Genomic DNA, 21,995 nt, shown 5'->3' on the forward strand with positions numbered 1-21,995 from the left:
GCATTACCGAAAGCCATAAATACAATGCACGACCACCTCAACTTCCAGAAATCACTAAAGACCGATCTGTTCGAGAAGGCACACCCTACTGATCCAACTTAAGTGCCTGAACTCAGCAACACAACGAAACCAAAACTTGCAATGAACATTATATAACTCTTCTTCTCTCGATTCTCTTATGTGTCTGTAAAGCATATATCTCATTCTCTATAACATCACTCTGTATTTGTTTCATCACCGGAGGTGGCTAACACCTCACAGTACTATGTATTTACTTATTACATTTGTACCCCGCGCTTTCCCACACATTGCAGGTTCAATGCGGCTTACATAGTAATTTGAAATACAAAGAGGGGCATAATTGAACGAAAACGTCTATCTCCATGGGCGTTTATCTCCGAGAACGGGTCCGTGAAGGGGCGGACCGAACCGTATTTTCGAAAAAAATAGACGTCCATGTTTTATTCGACAATTTGTGAGCTGGGCGTTTTTGTTTTTCAGTGATAATGGAAAATGAAAGCGCCCAGCTCAAAAACGAATAAATCCAAGGCATTTGTTCGTGGGAGGGGCCAGGATTCGTAGTGCACTGGTCCCCCTTACATGCCAGGACACCAACTGGGCACCCTAGGGGGCACTTTTACAAAAACCAAAAAAAAGGTAAAAGAGCTCCCAGGTGCATAGCACCCTTCCCTTGTGTGTTGAGCCCCCCAAATCCCCCTCAAAACCCACTGCCCACAAGTCTACACCATTACTATAGCCCTAAGGGGTGAAGGGGGGCACCTACATGTGGGTACAGTGTGTTTGGGGGGGTTGGACGACTAAGCATTAAGCAGCACAATTGTAACAGGTAGGGGGGGATGGGCCTGGGTCCACCTGCCTGAAGTCCACTGCACCCCCTAACAATGTAACCTAGGGTTTAAGAGAAAGAGGAAAAAAAACTTACCCGGGGTCCAGTCTGGGGCCCCAGACCTCCGAGGATTCGGGGCTGAGTTGGGCCCGAGAAGGGGTGCTGCGAAAAGCAGCATTATAAATTTGGGAGTCCGGGGAGGGATTGAAGGTTCGGGGCAGATTTCAGGCCCGTTAGGGAAGCTGGGGAGGTTTTTCGGGTCGATTCGGGGCCCGGTGTTTAAAGGGGCGCTGCAGCAGGCAGCGGGACAAATTTGGTGGGTCTTCGGGCCCTGTTTTAGGGCCGTTTTGCTCCGGGGTTCGGGGGCCGAGTTGGTGCCAGGAGGGGCGCTGCGGGAGGCAGCGCGTCGGTTTTGTAGGTCCGGGGACGATTGAGCACGTCCCCGGACGTGTAGCCACGAACCGGGCACTCCCGGTGTCTTCGGGCTCTACTGGACCGCTTGGGATAGGTGGCGGGAGCGGCAGGAAGGCGGCGCCGCGATGTTTCTAAGAGAAGAGGAGGAGAAGAGTGCCGGCGTGAAAGAAGACGTGCGTGCGCGTGCACGAACCGGCAACGCGATTTTTTTCTACGAGTAGGCCGAAGCCGGGGCCTAAATTTTGGGCTGGCTTCGGAGCTTTTTTATTTTTGGCTCCGATTTTGAACCAGGACGACGAGGACCGGAACCGAGGGCAGGGTTCGAGTGAGCAGAAAATCCAGGTACAGGTAAGGGTTTTTTTTACCCGAAATTGTAATGTATTTATTTTTTAAATGTGTAAATATGGTTTTTGATTTTTAAAATTTAGGGATTGGTTCAATTTAAATTTGGTTTACATATTCTTGATCGGGGAATTTTTCTGGATTTTTGGGGTGGGTTAGTTTTTAAATTTAAATATTTTTAGGGGGTATTTTGGAGGGGGGCTAGTTTGAAGGGGTTAGGAAAGGGTTAACAAATTGAATTCGATGTAGCAGGTAGAGGGGAAGGTAAGGAAATTTTAAGGTGGGTTTAAAATAATTTGGGGATTTTTGGGGGATTTTAGGGGTAAATATTGTGGGGCGGGTATTAAAAAGGGTTAAATTTGAAAAATAAATTCATAGATCAGGAATATAAGTAGTGCTTGGTGGTGTGTGTAAATTTGGGACATTTTGATGGAAATTTTGGGGTTAAATTATTATTTTTAGTAATTTTCCATTAAAGTCTATGGGAAAAATAAAAGTAAAATGGGGCTACAGTTGGGCTTCTCAGAATTCTGAGGGTGAGTCTGATTGGCTGAGGGGGAGCGGAATTCTGCGCTGGAGTTCCGTTACCTAGGAGACGGTGAGTTGGCTGTGGTCAGAGGAGGCTGAAGACAGCGAGGCGAGAAGGTGTGTGTGTGCAGTGCTGGCGGAGTTTGTGAGAAAAGGGAGGGAATTAAAGGAAAATTTAAGAAATGAATGTGGGAGAATGAGAATGTTAAAGGGTGAATGAAGGGTAAGTGAGAGGAATAGGGGAATTGTGAATGTGTACCTAAAGTGTCTGAAAGGGGTGTTCCAAAGGATTGAGGAAAAGAGTGAATGGGGTGTTAACCTGTCAGGGAAGGGGAGAATAGCTGTGAGAAAGGTTTGAGTTGAATGAGGATATATGGGTTCCTGAAGAGTTGGGTGTGCCTCCTCTATAGATAGGGAACCAGTGATGGAGCTTAGGTTAAAAGAACATAGGGAAAATTAATTTGACTTTATTTTAGTGAAACCGGCCACAGTTTTATGATCCAAAATTTAAACCCATCTAGGATAGGGAAAACTCATATGAGTTAGGGAGTGAGGGTTTTATTCCCATTTTAAGTTTTTAAGAGTGAGGTGTAGAGTGAAGACGTAGAGTGGAGACAAGCTACAGAACCGGACATCGGAGGAATCAGTTCCAGGGCCCCAACGCAAGACAGATTTCCAGAGAAACAACACAAAATTTTCATGGACAGTTAAGTGAAGGTTATTCTGTGGGAAAACAAACAATTCATTTAAATACTTACCTGAGGAGACAGCTGATCCGGGGTACCTGGAAAAGAAAGAAAGGAGAAAAAAACACAAAGAATCAATTTCTTACAGGGGAAATTCTACACTTAATAGTTGGAAAAAAAAAGAAAAGTAACTTTATTTTGGTTGGGGAATTTAGGAAATAAACTTAAGTACTTATCTGATATATTTTCTGTATGCTGCAAGAGTTCCTGCAGGGAGACAAAGAGGTGACATAAGGATACTGACACCACATTGATTCATATTACATAAAATGTCTAGTTAGGTTTTTCTGAATTCATTAATGCTACCGTAGTTGTGCATACAATTGAAGCATGTTATAAATAAATCTTTTAAATTGTTTTACTTTTTATTTGAGAAGTTGTGTTTTGTTGTCCACAAAAGGGGGTAAAATCCTGAATTTAGTTTCAATTCCTCGCTCATCCTTAGAGGGTTAGCGACGAGGTTAGTTTTTGTAGCTTGCCCCTCATGCCTGTGAGCTGGTAACTGGGAAGTCGCCACGACTATCAACATCTGGCTTCCCAGTTTCCTGATCTATTTACGTCATCCACAGGCATAGGTGGGGGGGTATCTCGCTTACAATTGGCTTAGTCGGCAGGATTTTGCCTGATTTTGGGGAAACAAAAAGGGGTAAATTGGAACTGATTTATAAATAACATTGAATTTGGAGGGTTTATTGCAGGTTCCTGAGTTCCGTTAGAAGAAAATTGACCGAGTTTGGCTGGCTCAATAAAATTTACATATCTTGCCGTGGGGTTGTGATTTATTTGGGGCGGTCTTGCATTTGTGTGTTCCGGAGGATTTTTGTTTCTGGGGTGCATCCAGTTCCCCAGTCAATCCAGAAGATGGACGGAGAGGCTTCAGGAAGTCGGGCAGTGCCTCAAATTCTAACTCACACCATTGTGATACCCCAGGACAGAACCATGCCGGATTTTTGTGGGTTTCCCAGGGGACCCGAAGACCTGAAGGTTGAGGACTGGATAGAAAAGATGAAATCGCGATTGAGGATTCTAAGGGTTCCGGTGGAAGACCAAGTTGAGGTTGTAAGGGACCATCTGAGAGGGATCGCCCTGGACACCATCAAGTATTCCCTGCCGAGGGACTGTTCCATTAATGAAATTTATGATCTGCTGAGGCAGGTGTACGGTGACAAGGTGGCTTTGGGTTTAAGAATCCAAGAGTTTTATAACTATCGCCAGGGGGAAAAAGAGACGATCAGAATCTTTGCCTATAAGCTACAAGAGAAACTAGAGTCAATAATGAAGAGGGATCGGAGACGTATGGGGAACCCAGATGAGACTTTAAAGGAACAGTTTGTGATCGGGTTACGGGACGAGAGCTTGAAACGTGAGATCATGAAAAGGAGCGAGGACAACCCAGCGATGCCGTTCGCGGAACTGATGCAGGCGGCTATTCGGTGGGCCGGAGAGGAAAGGGGGTTGGCCCCCTGGGAAGCACCCAAGAGAATTCTGCAAAGAAACCGAGATGATGCCGGTGATCACAGCAGGGCTGAGGAGCCTGCCACGGTAGGATTGTTGCAGCAGATAACCAGCATGTTCGCATGGATGTGCGAGAGACAGGAAGCGGAATGGGAAAGACAAAGGAGAGAACGTAACAGTCAAAGATATCCCAGCTCTGGTGAAGGTTATATGAGTTATAACCAGAATCGAAGTGCTGCCAGGACTTCTTCAGGGGATGTGATTTGCTACAGGTGCCAGGAGCCAGGACATATAGCGCGCTATTGTCAGAGCGAACGAGTGACTCATGCTGGTGCTGGAGGGGACCGAAGGGAACTGAAAGATCAATGAGCCCGTGGTAATGGTCAGAGGAATGGGGACGTGAGAGCGGAGGTGGCAGGTCCCTCAAGAGAGAGTGATTCCAAGACCGTGATACGGTTACAGAAACCAAAGAGTCAGGAAGATTCCCAGGAGGAAAAACTGCTTGGAGAGAGAGCGATTGGGCCAAGCCCACTCTTAAAGGCGAAAATAGAGGGAGTTGAGACCATGTGCACAGTGGATACTGGGTCTAATGTGTCTACTCTCTTGGCTAGTTTCTTCTATAAAAACTTTAAAAACGCTGATTGTTTAAAAGATGCCAGTCGACTGACTCTGGTAGCAGTGAACGGTACCGAGCTCCCAGTGCTGGGATACACTGAAGTGGATGTGGAGTGTCTGGGACAGGTGATTCCCAAGCGCTGTTTCTTTATAGTCAAGGATAATTTCCGTGAGGGACAAGTGGAGAAGGTCTCTACACCAGGAATTATCGGGATGAATATTTTACAACACCTAAAAGGTCTTTTTAAAAATTTTTCATGCTTCACCCTAGAGCCAGTAAAAATTGCTGGAATCCTGACAAAGATTTCTCCGAGACATGTGGTCAGTTCCAGAAAACCAGAAGGTTTAGTGAAGCTGCAGGGGAGCGTGGGCCAAATAAAACCGGTCATGTCGAAGAGGATATTGGGAGAGAAAGGCCAACAAGTTAGGAGAGAGTCAGAAGTTTTTTTAGTATATGCCTCCAGGAAAATTAGCCAGAAGAGTGAACCAGAGGTGGTTGCAGCTGTGCTGGAAAAGAGAAAGAAGGGAATGCTGCAGTCTAGAAGACGTGAGAAAGAGGAGAGGCCAACAAGTATTCCAGGTACTGGATATGGAAAGGAAGAGAGGCAGAAAAGGCTGGGTAATTCTATGCCAAAGGAAATTGAGCAAGTTCCTTCTATATTTGGTGGCATGACAAAGAATTGGATGAGGACGAAGGAAACGACACCCCTGAAAGTTCCCAGAGTGATAGGGACTGGCTGCGGCAGTATGTTCTGGAACGTGAGAGCGAGGAACAGGTCTGGCAGCAGGCGTTGGCACAGAGTCGCCGGAAACTTGAGGCACAAAACCTGGGAAAAGAAGATGACCTAAAAGAAGCTGCAAAACTAAATCATAGAGACTTTAATGGCTCACTTCTGGTTGGGACAGGTTCTGATGAAGATCCGGGAAAAGTGGATGTTTTAGATTTGGTATACCCAGAGGCTGAGGCTGAAGAGCTGAAAAAGAGTACTGGGACAGGGGATCTTACTCATTCTGATCATTTTGTCAGTGGGACCGGACAGGGTCCAGTAGTTGAAACGTCCCTAATCAAAAGGCAAGTCAACTGGAGTTTACATATCTTCCCCAGACACAAGAGAGGATGTTGGTTGAGGTTCCTCACAGATGTCTTGTGCACTCCAAGTGGGGGACTGGGTGTTACCTAGGAGACGGGGGTTCTCCGGGAGACACAAATTGCAAGATTTGTGGGAAGAGCAGCCTTATAAAATTATAGAAATTTTTGGTGATACTTTTCAGGTTATAAGAATGAGGAATGACATGATTGGAGAGAAAACGGTGCATACAATTGAAGCATGTTATAAATAAATCTTTTAAATTGTTTTACTTTTTATTTGAGAAGTTGTGTTTTGTTGTCCACAAAAGGAGGTAAAATCCTGAATTTAGTTTCAATTCCTCGCTCATCCTTAGAGGGTTAGCGACGAGGTTAGTTTTTGTAGCTTGCCCCTCATGCCTGTGAGCTGGTAACTGGGAAGTCGCCACGACTATCAACATCTGGCTTCCCAGTTTCCTGATCTATTTACGTCATCTACAGGCATAGGTGGGGGGGTATCTCGCTTACAACAACTGCTCCAGGGACCTGCATACTGCTGCCAGGGAGGTGGGTATGACATTTGAGGGTGAAAATAAAAAGTTGTGAAACATCATGTTTTGTGGTGGGAGGGGGTTAGTGACAACTGGGGGAGTCAGGGGAGGTCATCCCCGATTCCCTCTGGTGGTAATCTGATCATTTAGGGCACTTTTTGGGGCCTTATTCGTGAAAAAACAGGGTCCAGGAAAAGTGCCCTAAATTCTAGCTACAAACGTATACTTTTTTTCCATTATCGGCGAAAGGCGCCCATCTCTCCTCGGCCGATAACCACGCCCCAGTTCCACCTTCGTCATGCCTCCGACACGCCCCCATCAACTTTGTACGCTTCCGCGATGGAGTGCAGTTGAAAACGTCCAAAATCGGCTTTCCATTATACCGATTTATTTGTTTTTGTGAGATAAACGTCTATCTCCCGATTTGGGTCAAAAACTAGGCATTTTTCTCTTTCAATTATAAGGTGGAAAGTCTTATAAGGAGAGAAAAAATTCAAACTGTAATAAAACATAGTAATGGTGAAGCTTAATAATGTATGATTAGGATAAGGGAAGGTAAACAGGATAGGATAGGATAGGTTGGGGGAAATGGGGTAAGGAGGGATATGGTAAAGGAGAGATGGAGAAGAAAAGGTTGGGATGAGTAAAGGGAGAATGGGGAGGTGGGATAGGTATAACCAATGAAGAGGTCGGTATCAGTGTCAGGACAGATTTGGAGTGTAGGCTATTAAGATTAAGTTGGGTCATTAGAGTAGGCTTGGCTTGCTTAAAGAAATGAGCTTTCAACATTTTTCTAAAGGGTAAGTAGTCGTTGATTGTTCGGATAGATCTTGGTAGAGCATTCCAAGAACGAGAAACTGGATGCATAGTAGGTCTTGTATCTAATTCCTCTGCAGTTGGGAAGGTGTAGGTTGAGATAAGTTCGTGATGATATCATGTGAACTGCGGGGCTGTACAGCTCCAGGCAGACATAGGAAGAGGAACCAGCCCAAGATGCAGCCATTCACTCTCTCCTCCTTTTGCAGTACGGTTTCATTAAGGGAGAGAGTTTACAGCACAGCTGCTTATGTCTGATAATTTTCCAACTCTTACCAGAGGCACTGAGAGGGGGTCCCAGCAGTGCTTCCTGCTTTCAGGAGGGTCCCAGTGACACCAGTAGCTCTTCGGTGTGTGTGTGTGGGGGGAGGCGTGTCAGCAGCACCAGCAGCTCTTTGGGAAGCAAAGGTCAGCGGCAGCAGTGACAGCAACAGCAGTTTTGAAGGGGGGGGGGAGAAATCAGAGGCAGCAGCAGCATCTCTGAAGGGGGCCAGCAGCACAGGTGGCTTTGAGGGAGGATTAGTAGCCCTACCAGGGTCAATGGCGGGAGATGTTTCTTCCAATGTACTCAGTAAGCCGCATTGAGCCTGCAAATAGGTGGGAAAATGTGGGGCACAAATGCAACAAACAAACAAATAAATCACTTTGAATATCGGCCTCTGCATGCTTTAGGTTGTTTTGGATCCTTTAGTATTGGTGTAACAACTATTTCACCCAAATTGTCAAAAAAACCAACTGAATAAGAAAAAGTGTGTGCTGGGGGGGGGGGGGGGGCGTTTTATAAAATTTGATGGATAGACATCCAACATAGTAAGAAGACACATATTTCTTAAATAGGTTCAAAATATTTTCTTGTAAATAAGGTTGAACTCACTCCAAATTCAGTCTACTGGAATACTATCTTCCAAAGGAGTGTCAAAAGGTAAGTCAACATAAGAAACAGCAAATCAAAAATTACAGATTTTCTTCTGAAAGTATATAGCCAATTGATTAACAGTAAGAGGTTGTTCCAATCCAGAGTTTAAGTTATCTGGTGACGTTATAAGCGACTTAACAATTGCGAACAATTGTTTCATGTTAAAGCTGTCCATATTAATCAATCCTAAGGAAAATTTTCTGAATATTTCTGAGCTACTTATATTGTGGTGGTTGCTTTTGCTTCTGAACATTATTACAAGCCCTCTCCTGGAACTCAAAGACTATCCTGCCAAATACCATCAGTTGAAGTCATGGCTCGAGTACCTCAGATCAGCCACTGTACTCAGGTGGAGCTCGACAAAAATACTATCTTCTCCCAATCTATTCAAAACAGATTAGAAACTTTTTAAACTAAGTTTGGATAAACAGTTCAGAGGCCAAGTGATGTTAAACTAATATGGTATTTCATTTACATTTACCAATGATATATATGGTATTAAAGGAAAGGGGATGAGATTTGATATACTGCCTTTCTGTTGTTACAATCAAAGCAGTTTATTATACATAGGTACTTATTTTGTACCTGGGGCAAGGTACGGTTAAGTGACATGCCCAGAATTGCAATGAGCTGCAGTGTGAATTGAACCTAGTTACCCTGATTCTCAGACCACTGCACTAACCATTAGGATACTCCTCCATACAACTGTCATACATCCCCTACAGCCATTGCAGGAGCTAAATCTGAGGGATATAAGTAATTACAGTTGTCCTTATGAGGAATATATAATGGTACCTGTGGAATTTCCCCAATATTTTCTTGGGGAAGCCCATAAATTAGAGACTCTGATGTTAGTATGCTTAGATTCACAACTTGAATCTCAGATACCAGTGCTGCTATTCCCATTATAGCAAAAGCTGGAACAAAAAGTCAACATGTTCTCATTATCAGAATGGAATGTACAGTGCGCAAAGTGTGTACAGCGCCACATATATCTTACCGATGACATCCTGTTCTGGTAAAAGTCCGAGGACTGATCCAGGTGACTTAGCTGATATTAGAAGATACCTGGAGGAACTCATGCATGGAAAGATTACCTCTGAGTCCCACAGCCCTAACACTTCCCCTTTTGTAGTTATGAGGAATAGGATGGGTCAGTGAAATTCAGTGTTGATTATCGCACCTTCAAGTCTAGGTCCACACCTGACCAATACACTACCCTATAAATTGAAGATGCCCTTGATTCTCTAACTTGGAGTCAATGATTCTTTGTTCTGGACCTACATAGTAGGTACTACCAAATATCCATGAATGAGGTGGACATTGTAGCCCCATGGCTCAATGTAACCACCAGTTGTTCTCACATGTACTTAAGATGAAGAACCTACGCACTACTTCTGTGGTTCCTAGGAATAATTAGAGGACAACCAAATTTTGGTTTTGGTTACAGTGCCAAAACCAGCCCAAAATCCTTTTTCTGTCCAGTTTCAGCCAAATGATTATTTTAATTTTCATCCAAGATTTTAGTTTCAGCTAAAAATATCCTTGAGTGTTCAGTAGAAATTGAAAATTTGTGCTTTCTCTCATTTCTTTCCGCCCCCCCCCCCACCCCAACAAGCAGAAGTTGTCCCTCCTTCTGGACCTCCTTGAGTGCCTCTCCATGCACCCATAGGCTCCTTGGGCCTATCTTACAGCCCCTGGTGGTCTAGACGTGTATTTGGGCAAGCAATAACCCCCGTTACTCCTGCCCATTCCAGCTGTGTTCTCAAAATGGCTGTCATGACTGGGGCATTGCTCCTGCCTTCACTACACCACTTGACCTTCAATGATTGTAATGTACTCCTGGGAGGGGGGAGGGCTTCTCTTTGTGTTCTTTGTCATAGCACGGTGGCTTTTAGTTTTAATTTTTATTAGCTACTGTATATATGTGTGGAGGCTATTTTGCTTGGAGGTAATATTATGGTCTTTTATTATTTAAATTAGTACATTCTGGCTTGGATACTGTGAATTTAGCAGAGAGATGCAGACTACAAGCTCTGACAATCCCCAGTGGCCCTCACTGGTTCACATGCACACAACTGACAATCCCCAGTGGCCCTCACTGGTTCACATTCATACAATGAAACTTGAGTTTTTGGTTTTGGTTTGTGTTTTGGCTGAACCCATTTGATAAGTTTTGGCCAATAGCTTTTGGACAATTTTGGTGGCAGTTTCGGTTTCAACTGAAACTGAAAAAAAAAAATCAGTTTTGGTCGTCCTCTAGGAATAACGTCTATAGCAAACAACTGAGCTCCTCTTCCCCTAAGAGTCGCTGTTGTTCTTTATTTCGTATTAAAAGATCAGCAGACAAATATGCTATGCTCATTAAGATTGTTTATAATTAATCAACATGAATTTTGATGACAAAAGAAAGTTTCCAATTAACATTAACAATTATTTTTTTGAAATCAGAACAATTGTCAATTTAAACAAAGAGGTTACAATGCGTGATTCTGATTTGAGGAAAGTAGAGTTTCAGTGTTGCATTTTCACTTCTTTGACCCACCAGTGCATTGTTTCTGTTGGTCTGTGTTTTGACATCCACCTGTAACAAGAACCACAAAATTAGTGAAATCACAGTGGATCACATTTTCACAGGTTTCCTAATATTCCATCCCCAATATAAAGATTACGTATGAATAATGTATTGGTTTATGAAATGTATTTATTTGCTTTTTAGATGAAACTATGTAATGCAATTCACTGATGTATGATGTCCACCATAAACGTAAAAGCATTCCTGGGCTTAAGACATTAACACATTTAATATATTGAAGTTTAAGAAAGAAGAAAATAATGAAATAATAAACTGCCTATTATTCTAGCTTTGTTATGTCCAATTTTGGCAATTCTAATTCTATTTGACAAGTGATTTACCAGCATGAGGGGAGGAGAGAGTAGTATCATTGAATTTTCCACAGAAAGAGATAAAGGTCTCCTCTGAACAGTGTGCAAAACTCCTTTGGAATGTTCTACATTCTACAGTGGCTTCTTTCATCTCTTTAGGGTGTTAAGCCCTTAACATGTATTTAGCATGGGAAAATGGGCTACTGCAAAACATTTACGTAGTGATTCTATGTAGCCTGCCTAGAGATCCATGCCAAAATCAAAGCAGATTCTATAACAAGCTTAACAAGCTAATGAGCGCTAATGACAACACTTAAGAAGAAAAAATGAGCACTAATTGGCAGTGATTAGAATTTAGGTGCACAACTCACTAAGTGTATACTGTAACAAAGTGCACCAAACTTCTAATGTGCGCAGGCAAAAGGGCCATGGCTATGGGCAGGAAACTAGGCATTTCATGCGTGTTCTGAAATTTACATCCGTAATTATAGATTATGGCCCAGTGCGCCTAAGTCTACACACTGGGATTTTCACCAGGTTTTCACTGGTGTAAATGTATGCCCGTAGTTTTAGGTGTTGAAATATCAACTAAGCATATTCTATAATCGGTGCCTAAATCTAGGCACCAATTATAGAATACGCTTAATGTGAGCAAGGAAGCATTATCCAGCTAGCGCGTTATGATTTCACAGGTAGCGCACACTAATGAGAACATTAGCACAAAACCTAAATAAAAACTGTTGAAAATTCAGTAAAAAAATTGCCACATTGAGGGACTCTTTTACCAAGCCATGGTAAAAAAATGGTCTGCAGTAGTATTGGTATGTGGGATTGCTTTGTGCCTGGCCACTTTTTACCATGGTGGAAAAAAAGCATGTTTTAAGTTGTTAATGGCCGTGTGCTAATATCAAAATTAGCAAATGGCTATTTACTACCTAAGGGGCCATTTTACAGAGCACTGGTAAGCCCAATGTGGGCTTACTGTTTGCTTTTCCGGGACTACCGCTGGCCCTTCGCAGCTGCTGGCGGCAGGGGCGTATCTGAACTGCGGCGGTAGGGGGGGCCAGGGCCAGAGAGGGGGGGCACATTATAGCCCCCCCCCCCGCCGCCGCCGCCGCCATTGCCGATCCCCCTCCCCCCAGCCGCTGCCATTGCTAACCCTCCCCCTCCGTTGCTCGCCTACCTTCGCTGGCGGGGGACCCCAACCCCCGCCAGCCGAGGTCCGCGTCCTCCTGCCGCTGCCGGCTGCCTTTGGTCCTTTCATTCTTCCATTGAAGCTGGCGCCGACGAAAAAGTTTCTTTTGAATCTGACGTCGCTGCACGTTGCACGTTGTACGTGCAGGACGTCAGACTCAGAAACAATTTCTGAGTCTGACGTCCTGCACGTACAACGTGCAGCGACGTCAGACTCAAAAGAAACTTTCGTCGGCGCCAGCTTCAATGGAAGAATGAAAGGACCAAAGGCAGCCGGCAGCGGCAGGAGGACGCGGACCTCGGCTGGCGGGGGTTGGGGTCCCCCGCCAGCGAAGGTAGGCGAGCAACGGAGGGGGAGGGTTGGCAGCGGTAGGGGGGTCCAGGGCGAAATCTGCGGGGGCCCAGGCCCCTGAGGCCCCACGCAGATACGCCCCTGGCTGGCGGTAGTCCTGCCGCAAGTGTGTGCCATTTCCAGGGGAAAAAGAAAAACCTTGGAAATGACTTGAGTGGCGGTAACCCAGCAGTAATCGGGCATCACAGCTTGCTGCCTGGATAGCAGTAAAGGCTCCCTGCTGCATGGCCATGCAGTAAGAGTTCTCTTACCGCATGGCCATGTATGTCTGGGGGCTTTTTACCTGTTGTGGTAAAAAGGGCCCTGGTGCATGGAAAAAATGGCCCCTGCCACTAGCACAGGGCCCTTTTTCCTGCAGCTTGGTAAAAGGACCCCTAAGACTTTACTACCATCTATTTAGTAGGCAGTAAGGGCTCATGCACTATCCCAGAGGTAATCAGGCAGCATGTGGAAATGTGTCCTTGCTGCCCTATATCCGTCAGGAATGCCTACTCCATGCTCCACGCATTACAAAATAAAAATTATTTTCTTGAAAGAGATACGGCACATGGCAAACTCAGAAACACTACTGTTTTGCAATGTGTTATCTGCATGGTAGCCCTATTGCTGCTTGATAAAAGGACCTCTTAATTTAGGCTTTGAGCATGTTAAGCCCCTATTATGCCATACTTCAGATAAAAGGCCTCTTTGTTTGCTGGATTGATGGGATATAAATTTCACCCATGACCTCCAATTTCTCTGTCCCACACCTAAGTTTCTACATATACATTTTAATTGAATCCAATTATCACAATATTGGTGCAAATTGTCTCATGATTTTTATAGAATTTGGGGGTAAAATAGCAAGAACTAATTAAAAAATGAACATATAAAGCAAATGCTAAATGTTTATGTTTATTTTTTAATTAGTGCTGAAATAATTGACTTTAATGACTCTCTCTGCATGTTATTCTCTATAAATTGAATTTGAAATGGGCCCTAAATTATCTCTTCTTATTTTCTGATACTGCATTATTTCATGTTATTCTGCTCTATAAAACAATAAAAAGATTAATATGACTGGGGTAATTCTGTAAAATAGGTTCTAACATTTAAGAACATATATGATTAGATTACTGACATAAATGCACTTATGTGTACACATATGCACATATGTGACACAATTTCACCTAAACACTATTCTATAACTATGTGCATATCTTACATAGTGCACGCTTAACAGATGGGATACACTTGGGTGTGTCTGGGTAAAGCATGGTTAAGGTTCCCACTCATATATATATATATAACATAGAATACTATATTAATTACAGATCTTTATCATTTAGGTGCAAGTGATTAAACCAGTTCAATGGCTGGCATAGGTACTCACTTAAGTGCATATGCACATATCTACCCTGTTATGTTAAAATTAAATAAATAAAGGAAAGTAGTATTTATAAAGAAGGCATCCAAATATGCGTGCAGAATTAAAGAACTACCTTCAAAGTGTAGATTTTTACTGGGTCAGGGCCTATTTTTAAAAGTACAGCGTAAATCATGAAACGTGCCATCATCACATTAAAAAGATAGAGTGTATTCTAAAATTTAAACCAATCCAAAGAACTTCAGCAGCTTTTACATTATTTATAAAACTCTGATAATTGCCATGAAGTAAAACTTTAGATCGTTACCTTGGCCTTTGTTTTGGGATGAATTATTAGATCCACCCTGCCAGTTCTGTGAAGTCTGACCACACTGTCCTCCAACCGTGGAAGATGAGCTTGATTCTAATGTGCAACAACAGAGTAAGAAGAGTGCTTTTGTGATATTTTAATCATTTCATCTTCAATATAACAAAGCCATTCATTTACAATTGCCAGGAGATGTTGCTCTTTTTTAAAACATCCTCCCATATCTGTTTTTATAGAGCAACCTGCCAGATACAGTTACACAAGAGTCCTATTTACATTCCTATAAAATGGTCAGATAATGACTGCTTCCCTGACTGGTGCTCCTGAGTCTGTTCCTCCTGATTCTTTCTGATACGTCTGTGCAATTTACTATGTTTTAGTACATTTTTGTTGTATTGTTTTTTTATGAATGCTACTCAAAGCAGCCCCATTTAAGGCTGGGAGGGCAAAATATCAATGTTAAAAAATATTTAAAAAATAGAGTACAGACATAGACATTGCAATAAAAGTAATTGGTCATACACTATAATTCCCTATGCAACTTGGGGAGGGGGAGTTATCAATGTGGACTATGGTTAAGATGTGTTACTTTTTTGTTAACTCCACTTATTAGTAACTAAGAGGCCCTTTAGTAAGCTAAGCTAAAAAATGGCCAGCACTATCCACAATGCAGGTTTTTCGTGTGTGCTGAGGCTATTTTTAGCATAGCAGTAAAATGGTTGATTTTCCATAATGTCTATTAATGGCCAAATGCTAATTTTCTCATTAGTGCATGAACGCTTATCTACACCTATTTTCTAGGCAGTAAGGGCTCATGCGCAAACCACACACTAATCGGTAAGCAAGTGGTGCTCTCTACCCTCCAAACACCCCCCCCCCCCCCCCCCAGTGCAAGAAATAAAATCTATTTTTAGCACTTGGGTAACACACACAGGTCACAAAACTACCACGAGATGCCTGAGCATGTCTCGCTGTACTAGCTTTTAAACTGCAGTAAGAATGCATTAATGCTCACCGCAGCTTAGTAAAAAGGCCCCTAAGTCTCATTGCATAAAATGGGACCTGTACTAAAATAGTATGAGTTAGTAGAAATGAAACATGTCTTAATAGTAGCCCACATTGATCACTGTGGGCCCTTTTTACAAAGCGGCGGGAAGCCCAATGCAGGCTTACCGCTCGCTAAAAAGGAAGTACCGTGGGGCTAACGCAGAAGCCCAGCAGTACTTCTCACTCCTAGTGCTGCTGCAGTAGCCTGATGATACGTCCTGTATAGCAAGCAGTAAGCCCGCCTTGGGCTTACCACCGCTTAGTAAAAGAAGCCCTAAGATTGGGAACTACCCAACTCTTCCACAAAACAAAAACCTAAACAAAATTTCCAATAAATGAGACGGGAACCTAAACCAAATGGAAAAATGTAAGCTCTACACCTCTAGAACTTTAAACTGCTCTAAATATTAGTACCTATAAAGATACGCAGTAGTTTTTAAAAAGCTTCTAATAAATATTATTGTAATGAATTGGACTTACGACCAGAGATTTGACCTTTCTGTTGGCAGGAGCTGTCAACTACAACCTGAGAGCTCTGAGAGCTCTGACTGGACTGGTTTCCACAGGAACTGCCCTGGCTAGTTGTTGATGTTTCTAATGATAGAGAATAGAACACACTTAAAACATGAGCATTCACAACTTCCAGGAATTTGCAGGATTTAATGCAGGAACGTGCTACGTGTAAGCTGCACTTTTTATGGAGCACCCGTTGAGGGTGGAACCAGGATTTTCTTCTGCTGGTTCTGCATTCAGCTGGCAATTAGCCTGCAGTACCGGGTCACAGTTAATGTGTAAGCTTCTACAGGAGGCAACAAGTGATCCTGTGTTAACTGTGCATTGGCCAGTCAGCATGCGGTAAGTATAATGCGCTAGCTGGCTAATAATTCCACACCCACTCTCTGTCCCTAACAAAAAATTCAGTAATGTGAAGTTTAATGCCCCAAAACAGGAAAACACCTGCAAAATCCATTTTCATGGTAGCCTATCTTCTTGCATTAACCACACATTAACCTCTCTGATATAATAAAGCTTAGCTCGAGTTATCTGCAGCAGGGCCCATTTTATTCCTATGGGCCCTGCTGCAGATAACTCGAGCTAAGCTTTTGTAAACAGCCCCCTAAGAGTTTAAAATATTTTAGTAAAAGGGCCCCAAAATTTCATGTTTCCCCTATCCTTTTGAATTTAAAATGACATAACACAAGATGAGGGAAAGGGAAAGGTGATGGGATTTCGACATATTGCCTTTCTCTGGTTACAATTATAGCCAATAATTGGTCATTAAAGCCAATTAGCAGCTCATTAGCTAAGTTATATGCATAACTACCCTTATTCTATAACTTGCACATGCAAGTTTTCATGCTGGTCTCAAAGTTGGATATACAACTGTATAGAATTAGGTAGTAGGTTTAATTGTTTAAATCAGGGGCATAGCAGACAGCAGATTTTGGGTGTGCCTAGTCAAGAAGTGGGTGGGCACCAAGTGTTCTCCTCCACCCCCCACCCCCCAATACGATGAGGCCAGTATCAGCAGCTTAGGAAGTTTAGACTGCTGAAGTGGAGAGCAGTGATTGCAGCACCATCAGGGGGAGGTCTTCAGCTGGCAGAGTTTGGGATCTCCACTAGCTAGCACTAAATATGTGCTGCTGTTGGGTGGGCCTGAGCCCTAAGTGGATGGGCCCCGGCCCACCCAGGCCCACCTGTGGCTACGCCACTGGTTTAAATGATAGGCTGCTGGTGTCTCTTGTAAGAATTGTACACTCTGTCTCTGCAGGATTCCATGTCCAGGCTGTCCAGAGAAACTGAAACTAGGATTAAAAACTGGTCTTCATGTAGCAGTGGGCTACCATGCAACCAGGTTATGGGGCCAACCCTTGGTCATGATGTATATCTCTAGAACTAAACTATAAAATTATGCTATCAATTCCTTTTATTAAAACATTTCACTGCTAATGAAGGCAATCTTCTTGAAAGAAAAGAAACAGAGCAAATTTTAGAATTCAAGAATCTCTAAAAGAAATCATACAATAATTGTTAATAGTTTTTATGGAAAAAGTAGTGCAATGAAGTAAAACTTACGACCAGAGACTTGATTTTTCTGTTGACAGGAGCCAACTGTAACCTGAGAGCTCTGTGAACTCTGACTGCCCTGGTTTCCACAGCCACTGCCTTGGCCAGTTGAAGATGTTTCTAATGGTGCAAAACAGAAGAGAATTAGAAGTGTGACTCTGTAAAGGTCCTATTTTTTCTGCTTGAAAATGTCATGAACATTCAGAACTTCCTGGAATTTTCTCCCTTTCCCACCTCTCATTGATTAACTTGTTCCTGTTTAACAAACCCATCATAACTGCTATGCTTAGCCAGATGCCACACATCATAATGCTATCTGCAGTCTGATGATAGGTAGGTTTCCCCTTCCTTTCTTGAAAGAGCTGAGACTAGGATTCATTTTTGTTTCATGGTCTCCCATGTAGCAGTGTGCTGTTGCATTACTGGGATATGGGGCCAACCCTGGGTCATGACAAATATCACTAAAAATAAACTATGAACCTTTCATCATAGGTGAAATTAAATTATACCATTGGTATAGTGAAGCTACACTGCCTTCCTATCAAATTTAGGATTTGATACAAAATTTTGATGTTGCTTTTTAAGATAATCAATAATAATATTCCAGTAGTTTTGACTGCTAGATTACGGATATGTAAGCCAACTAGATCTGCTTGATATTCCTTTTTTTCATTCTGTAAAATTGATTGAATATTGAACACTATTTTCTATGTTCCAGGTCTGAAATTGTGGAAACTTCTTGCTATCATCTTTGCGAAGTACTAAATCTTTTCCAGTTTACAAAAACAAGAAAAATATTTTGGGCCTCCTTTATCAAGCCACAATAGGGGTTCCCACATGACAATGTCGAAGGAGTCTACTCAAAGTGATTGGGCTTTGTCAGCATTACCGCACCAGAAACTACTAGCATGGTTTGGTAAAATAGGTCCACGGGGGCCCTTTTATCAAACAAGTAAAAAGTGTCCTTAGCATGTCCATATAGAGATCATTCCAGTAAGCTAAGGCCATTTTTACTGCATGGGTAAAATGGATGCTTTTTCTATTTTTTTTATTTTAATGGCCAAGAGCTAATTTTCCCTTTAGCACATGGTTATCAATGTGTGTCCCTTCCGCAATATCCTCTCTGTTTAGTAAGCTACACAGCAATGCTGACACAGCCCACTTAGAGTGATGGGAAACACATGCCTATCACAAAAGGTCTTTTTTTGCTGTGGTAAACTTGTATTAGTGCTTACTGCAGCTTAGTAAAATGACCCTTTATTTCAACAAGCTTTTAGTACTGCTTTCATTGAAAATAACTGACACAGCTGTGCTATATTTCATGAAGATAACAACATTTATAGTTGTTAGTTTTACTTTTGTCTGTTTTTACTATTAGATGCTTTTATTGTGACTGTTTTACTGTACCCTGCCTATAATTGTAGATCAACTAGGATATAATTGTGTTTATACAAAAATAAATGAAATAAATTATTCCTTGCATTAAAACAATTTTACTGTTCAGGTAATCTTCACCAAAGAACAGAAAAAGAATAATTTTATGAATAGAAACATCTCTAAAAATCATACAATAATTGTTGAATAGTTTTTATGGAAAAAGTATTGTAATGAATTAAAACTTACGACCAGAGACTTGGTTTTTCTGCTGACAGGATTCAACTGCAACCTGAGAGCTCTGGGAGCTCTGATTCCACTGATTTCCACAGCCAGTGCTCTGGCCAATGGAAGATGTTTCTAATGATGAAGAACACAACGGAATTACAAGTGTGAATAAATGCTTGAAAATGTAATGAGCATTCAAAACTTCCTGGAATTCCCCCCCCCCCCCCCCCCCAGCATTTTTAACTTGATCCGGTTTAACAAACCCATCATGACTACAATGTTTACTCAGGAGCAACAATTCTGTCTGCTGCCTGGAGTTCAGTATCTGAACAGTAGATTTTAGGCTTTGAGAGATAGGTGGGTCTCCCTTCCTTCCAGGAACTTTAAACTTTACTTCTGCAGCATTCTAATTTCAGGCTGTCCAGTGGAGCTGAAACTAGTATTAAGAACTGAGCTAAGCTCTCCGTCATAGCAGTGTGCTGTCACAGTGCTGGGTAGTCAATGGTAGAATCATTTTTTCTTGCATCAAAATGTTTTCTCAGTTCATAAAAGCAAACTTCTCCAAAGATCACACAGTATGTTTTATACAGCGTCTGTACACAAAATAAACTTTGAATTAAAACTTACGTGCAGAGGCTTGACCTCCACAGGCAGTTCCCTTGCCAATTGCTGTTGATTCTGATAATACAGAATAGAATAGATAAGAAATCAAATTCTCGGAAGCTTTGCTGTTATATGCTTGAATATTTTATGAGCCTTTATTTGCTTTATCTTAAAATTCTGCTTCAATGCATACAAACCATATAACAATTATTTTTCACAAGTAGCAGACCACAATTAGTGACTCATTGTTTCAGGGATGGTTAGATTTCTGTCCCAGAGATTGTAAATGCTATCCAGAGAGGCTGAACCTGGACTTGCAAACCCAGTCCAGGTCCTCAAAATAGATGTGTGCCACCCTGTCAATGGGTCATTGGTTCGACCCCAAGTCAGTAAGAATTTGTTTAAAAGTGAAATATCTTCTATCTTATAGGAAATAAAACATAATTGCAAAGCTAATAAAAAATAACAATCACTGCATCATAATGAGATAGAACTTACGATCATAGCTTTGGCTTTTGTTTTGGCATGAGTTGTTTCCTTGATCCTGTTGATATGTTGTCTGCTGATTGCACTGGCTACTACCACTACCACCCTTGGCAGACATGTTTTTTCTATCAGTCGACAGTAGTACAGAAGAAGAAGAGTAGTTATGTGAGTCTTTGGTCTGGTCTGCATGAACAAGCCATTTATATACACAAGTAGCCTCCTCTCTGTGCCAAATAAGCATTGCGTGTGCATTGGTGGAGCCCTCAAAATCAATTAAGAGTTTAACTTCACCTACATAATTATGATAATCCTTTAATAACTTTCTGTCTCATAGTTAAGGTAGATATCACAGAGCAGAATTTCTTATACAATTATTTGCCATGACGTGTGTGATGTATAAATTATGCATTTTCTTTATTCTTTTGGATTGAATCATTTTCCAGATTAGAGGCCTTTTTACCAAACTAGATCTGGGGTATAATTTTCCTGCATACTTGACAATATATGAATATAAAATGAATAATGTTATTATTAGATTGGCCTCATGCTTTTCAGTAGTAGATGGTATGGAGCTTTTAGCATGCATTACATATTCCTTAACATGTAGTACTACACTTTGGGGAGGGATTTATTACAGTGTGATTTGACCCTAACCTCTGTTATTTGCTTCTTAATATGTGTTATTAAGCAGTAACATATATTATATTGCTGTAATGTATGTTAATATTAGAAACATTGGGATGTATAATACTGAGGAAGAAAGCATGACTATGTATGCAAAATAGCCTACTATTTTGTAAATGAAATATTATGGCTTGCAGTGATCAAAACCTAGTGGTATTTTACCATTCCAGCAATACTGGGATAGAAAAATCTGCCTTTGCACAATGCTCCTAGGACACTTCTTAAAAGGGCTGTGTAGAAGTATTTAGCCTTTTCTCATGGCTCCCTTTTTGTCAGAAGCCTTCCAGATGATCATCTTTTTCCAGAAGTCCCTAATGGCCCCCCAAGTCTTAGCACCCTGATTGCTGCACCTGTTCTCCAAGTCCCTCCACTCCCACTCCACTGGCAAACCTGGCAAATCCAGAGGAGATCATAAGTACATAAGCACCACCATACTGGGAAAAGACCAAGGGTCCATCAAGCCCTGTATCCTGTCTCTGACAGCGGCCAATCCAGGCTTCAAGAACCTGGCAACCCCCCCCCCCCCCCCCCGAAAAAAAAATTAATAATGTACAATGGACTTTTCCCTCAGGAATCTGTCCAAACCCCCTTTAAATTCCGTAAGGCCAGCTGCTGTCACTACATTGTCCGGCAACGAGTTCCAGAGTCTAATTACACGCTGAGTAAAGAAAAATGTTCTCCTATTTGTTTTAAATCTACCATATTCTAGCTTCATCTTTTGTCCCCTGGTTTTGTTGTTGTTTGAAAGTGTAAACAAATGCTTCACATCTGTCCTCTCTAATCTGCTCATTATCTTGTAGACTTCTATCATATCACCCCTCTGAACACGAGTAATCCCCATTCACAGTTCCCTGTTCTAGTGCCAGGTAAAAATGGCACCAGTGATCCCTAGTAGTAGTCTCATGGTATTACCACTAGGATTAAAGATGCTGTATATGATCAAAAGGCCTTATTTGGGCACCAGCATTGAATATGTGGATCTTCAGCAGTACCAGAAAATTATATGATTTGTTGATATTCAGCACTATACCTAAATACCTAACTGGGCAGTTAGGACTACCTTTTCTGTGGTCCAACTTGGTCCAGTTAGGTAGGCAAATGCTGG

General features: G+C 42.1%; 2 protein-coding genes across 4 annotated transcripts in view; both read right to left on the reverse strand.

Annotated features, from left to right (window-relative positions):
- LOC115470295 (hornerin-like) overlaps positions 1-21,995 on the reverse strand; it is a 406,057-nt gene that overhangs the window by 23,860 nt on the left and 360,202 nt on the right. The gene's annotated exons all lie outside the window — the stretch shown is intronic.
- LOC115470301 (filaggrin-2-like) lies at positions 10,653-20,368 on the reverse strand. The gene is made up of 7 exons (XM_030203344.1): positions 20,219-20,368; positions 19,745-19,795; positions 19,139-19,249; positions 17,525-17,635; positions 15,929-16,042; positions 14,402-14,497; positions 10,653-10,880 (listed from the first exon to the last, which is right to left on the reverse strand). The coding sequence occupies exons 1-7, from the start codon at positions 20,322-20,324 to the stop codon at positions 10,825-10,827; spliced, it is 645 nt and encodes a 214-aa protein (XP_030059204.1). The 5' UTR covers positions 20,325-20,368; the 3' UTR covers positions 10,653-10,824.

This window comes from Microcaecilia unicolor, chromosome 5 (assembly GCF_901765095.1).
Source record: "Microcaecilia unicolor chromosome 5, aMicUni1.1, whole genome shotgun sequence".
NCBI classification, from domain to species: domain Eukaryota; kingdom Metazoa; phylum Chordata; class Amphibia; order Gymnophiona; family Siphonopidae; genus Microcaecilia; species Microcaecilia unicolor.

Excerpts from the sequence above, each read along its gene's own strand:
- LOC115470301 (XM_030203344.1), bottom strand. The coding sequence starts at position 20,324 with ATGTCTGCCAAGGGTGGTAGTGGTAGTAGCCAGTGCAATCAGCAGACA. Across the intron at positions 19,250-19,744 it reads TGGAGGTCAAGCCTCTGCAC|AAACATCTTCCATTGGCCAG; the intron begins GTAAGTTTTAAT and ends CTTCATCATTAG. Across the intron at positions 16,043-17,524 it reads GAAAAATCAAGTCTCTGGTC|AAACATCAACAACTAGCCAG; the intron begins GTAAGTTTTACT and ends CTCTATCATTAG.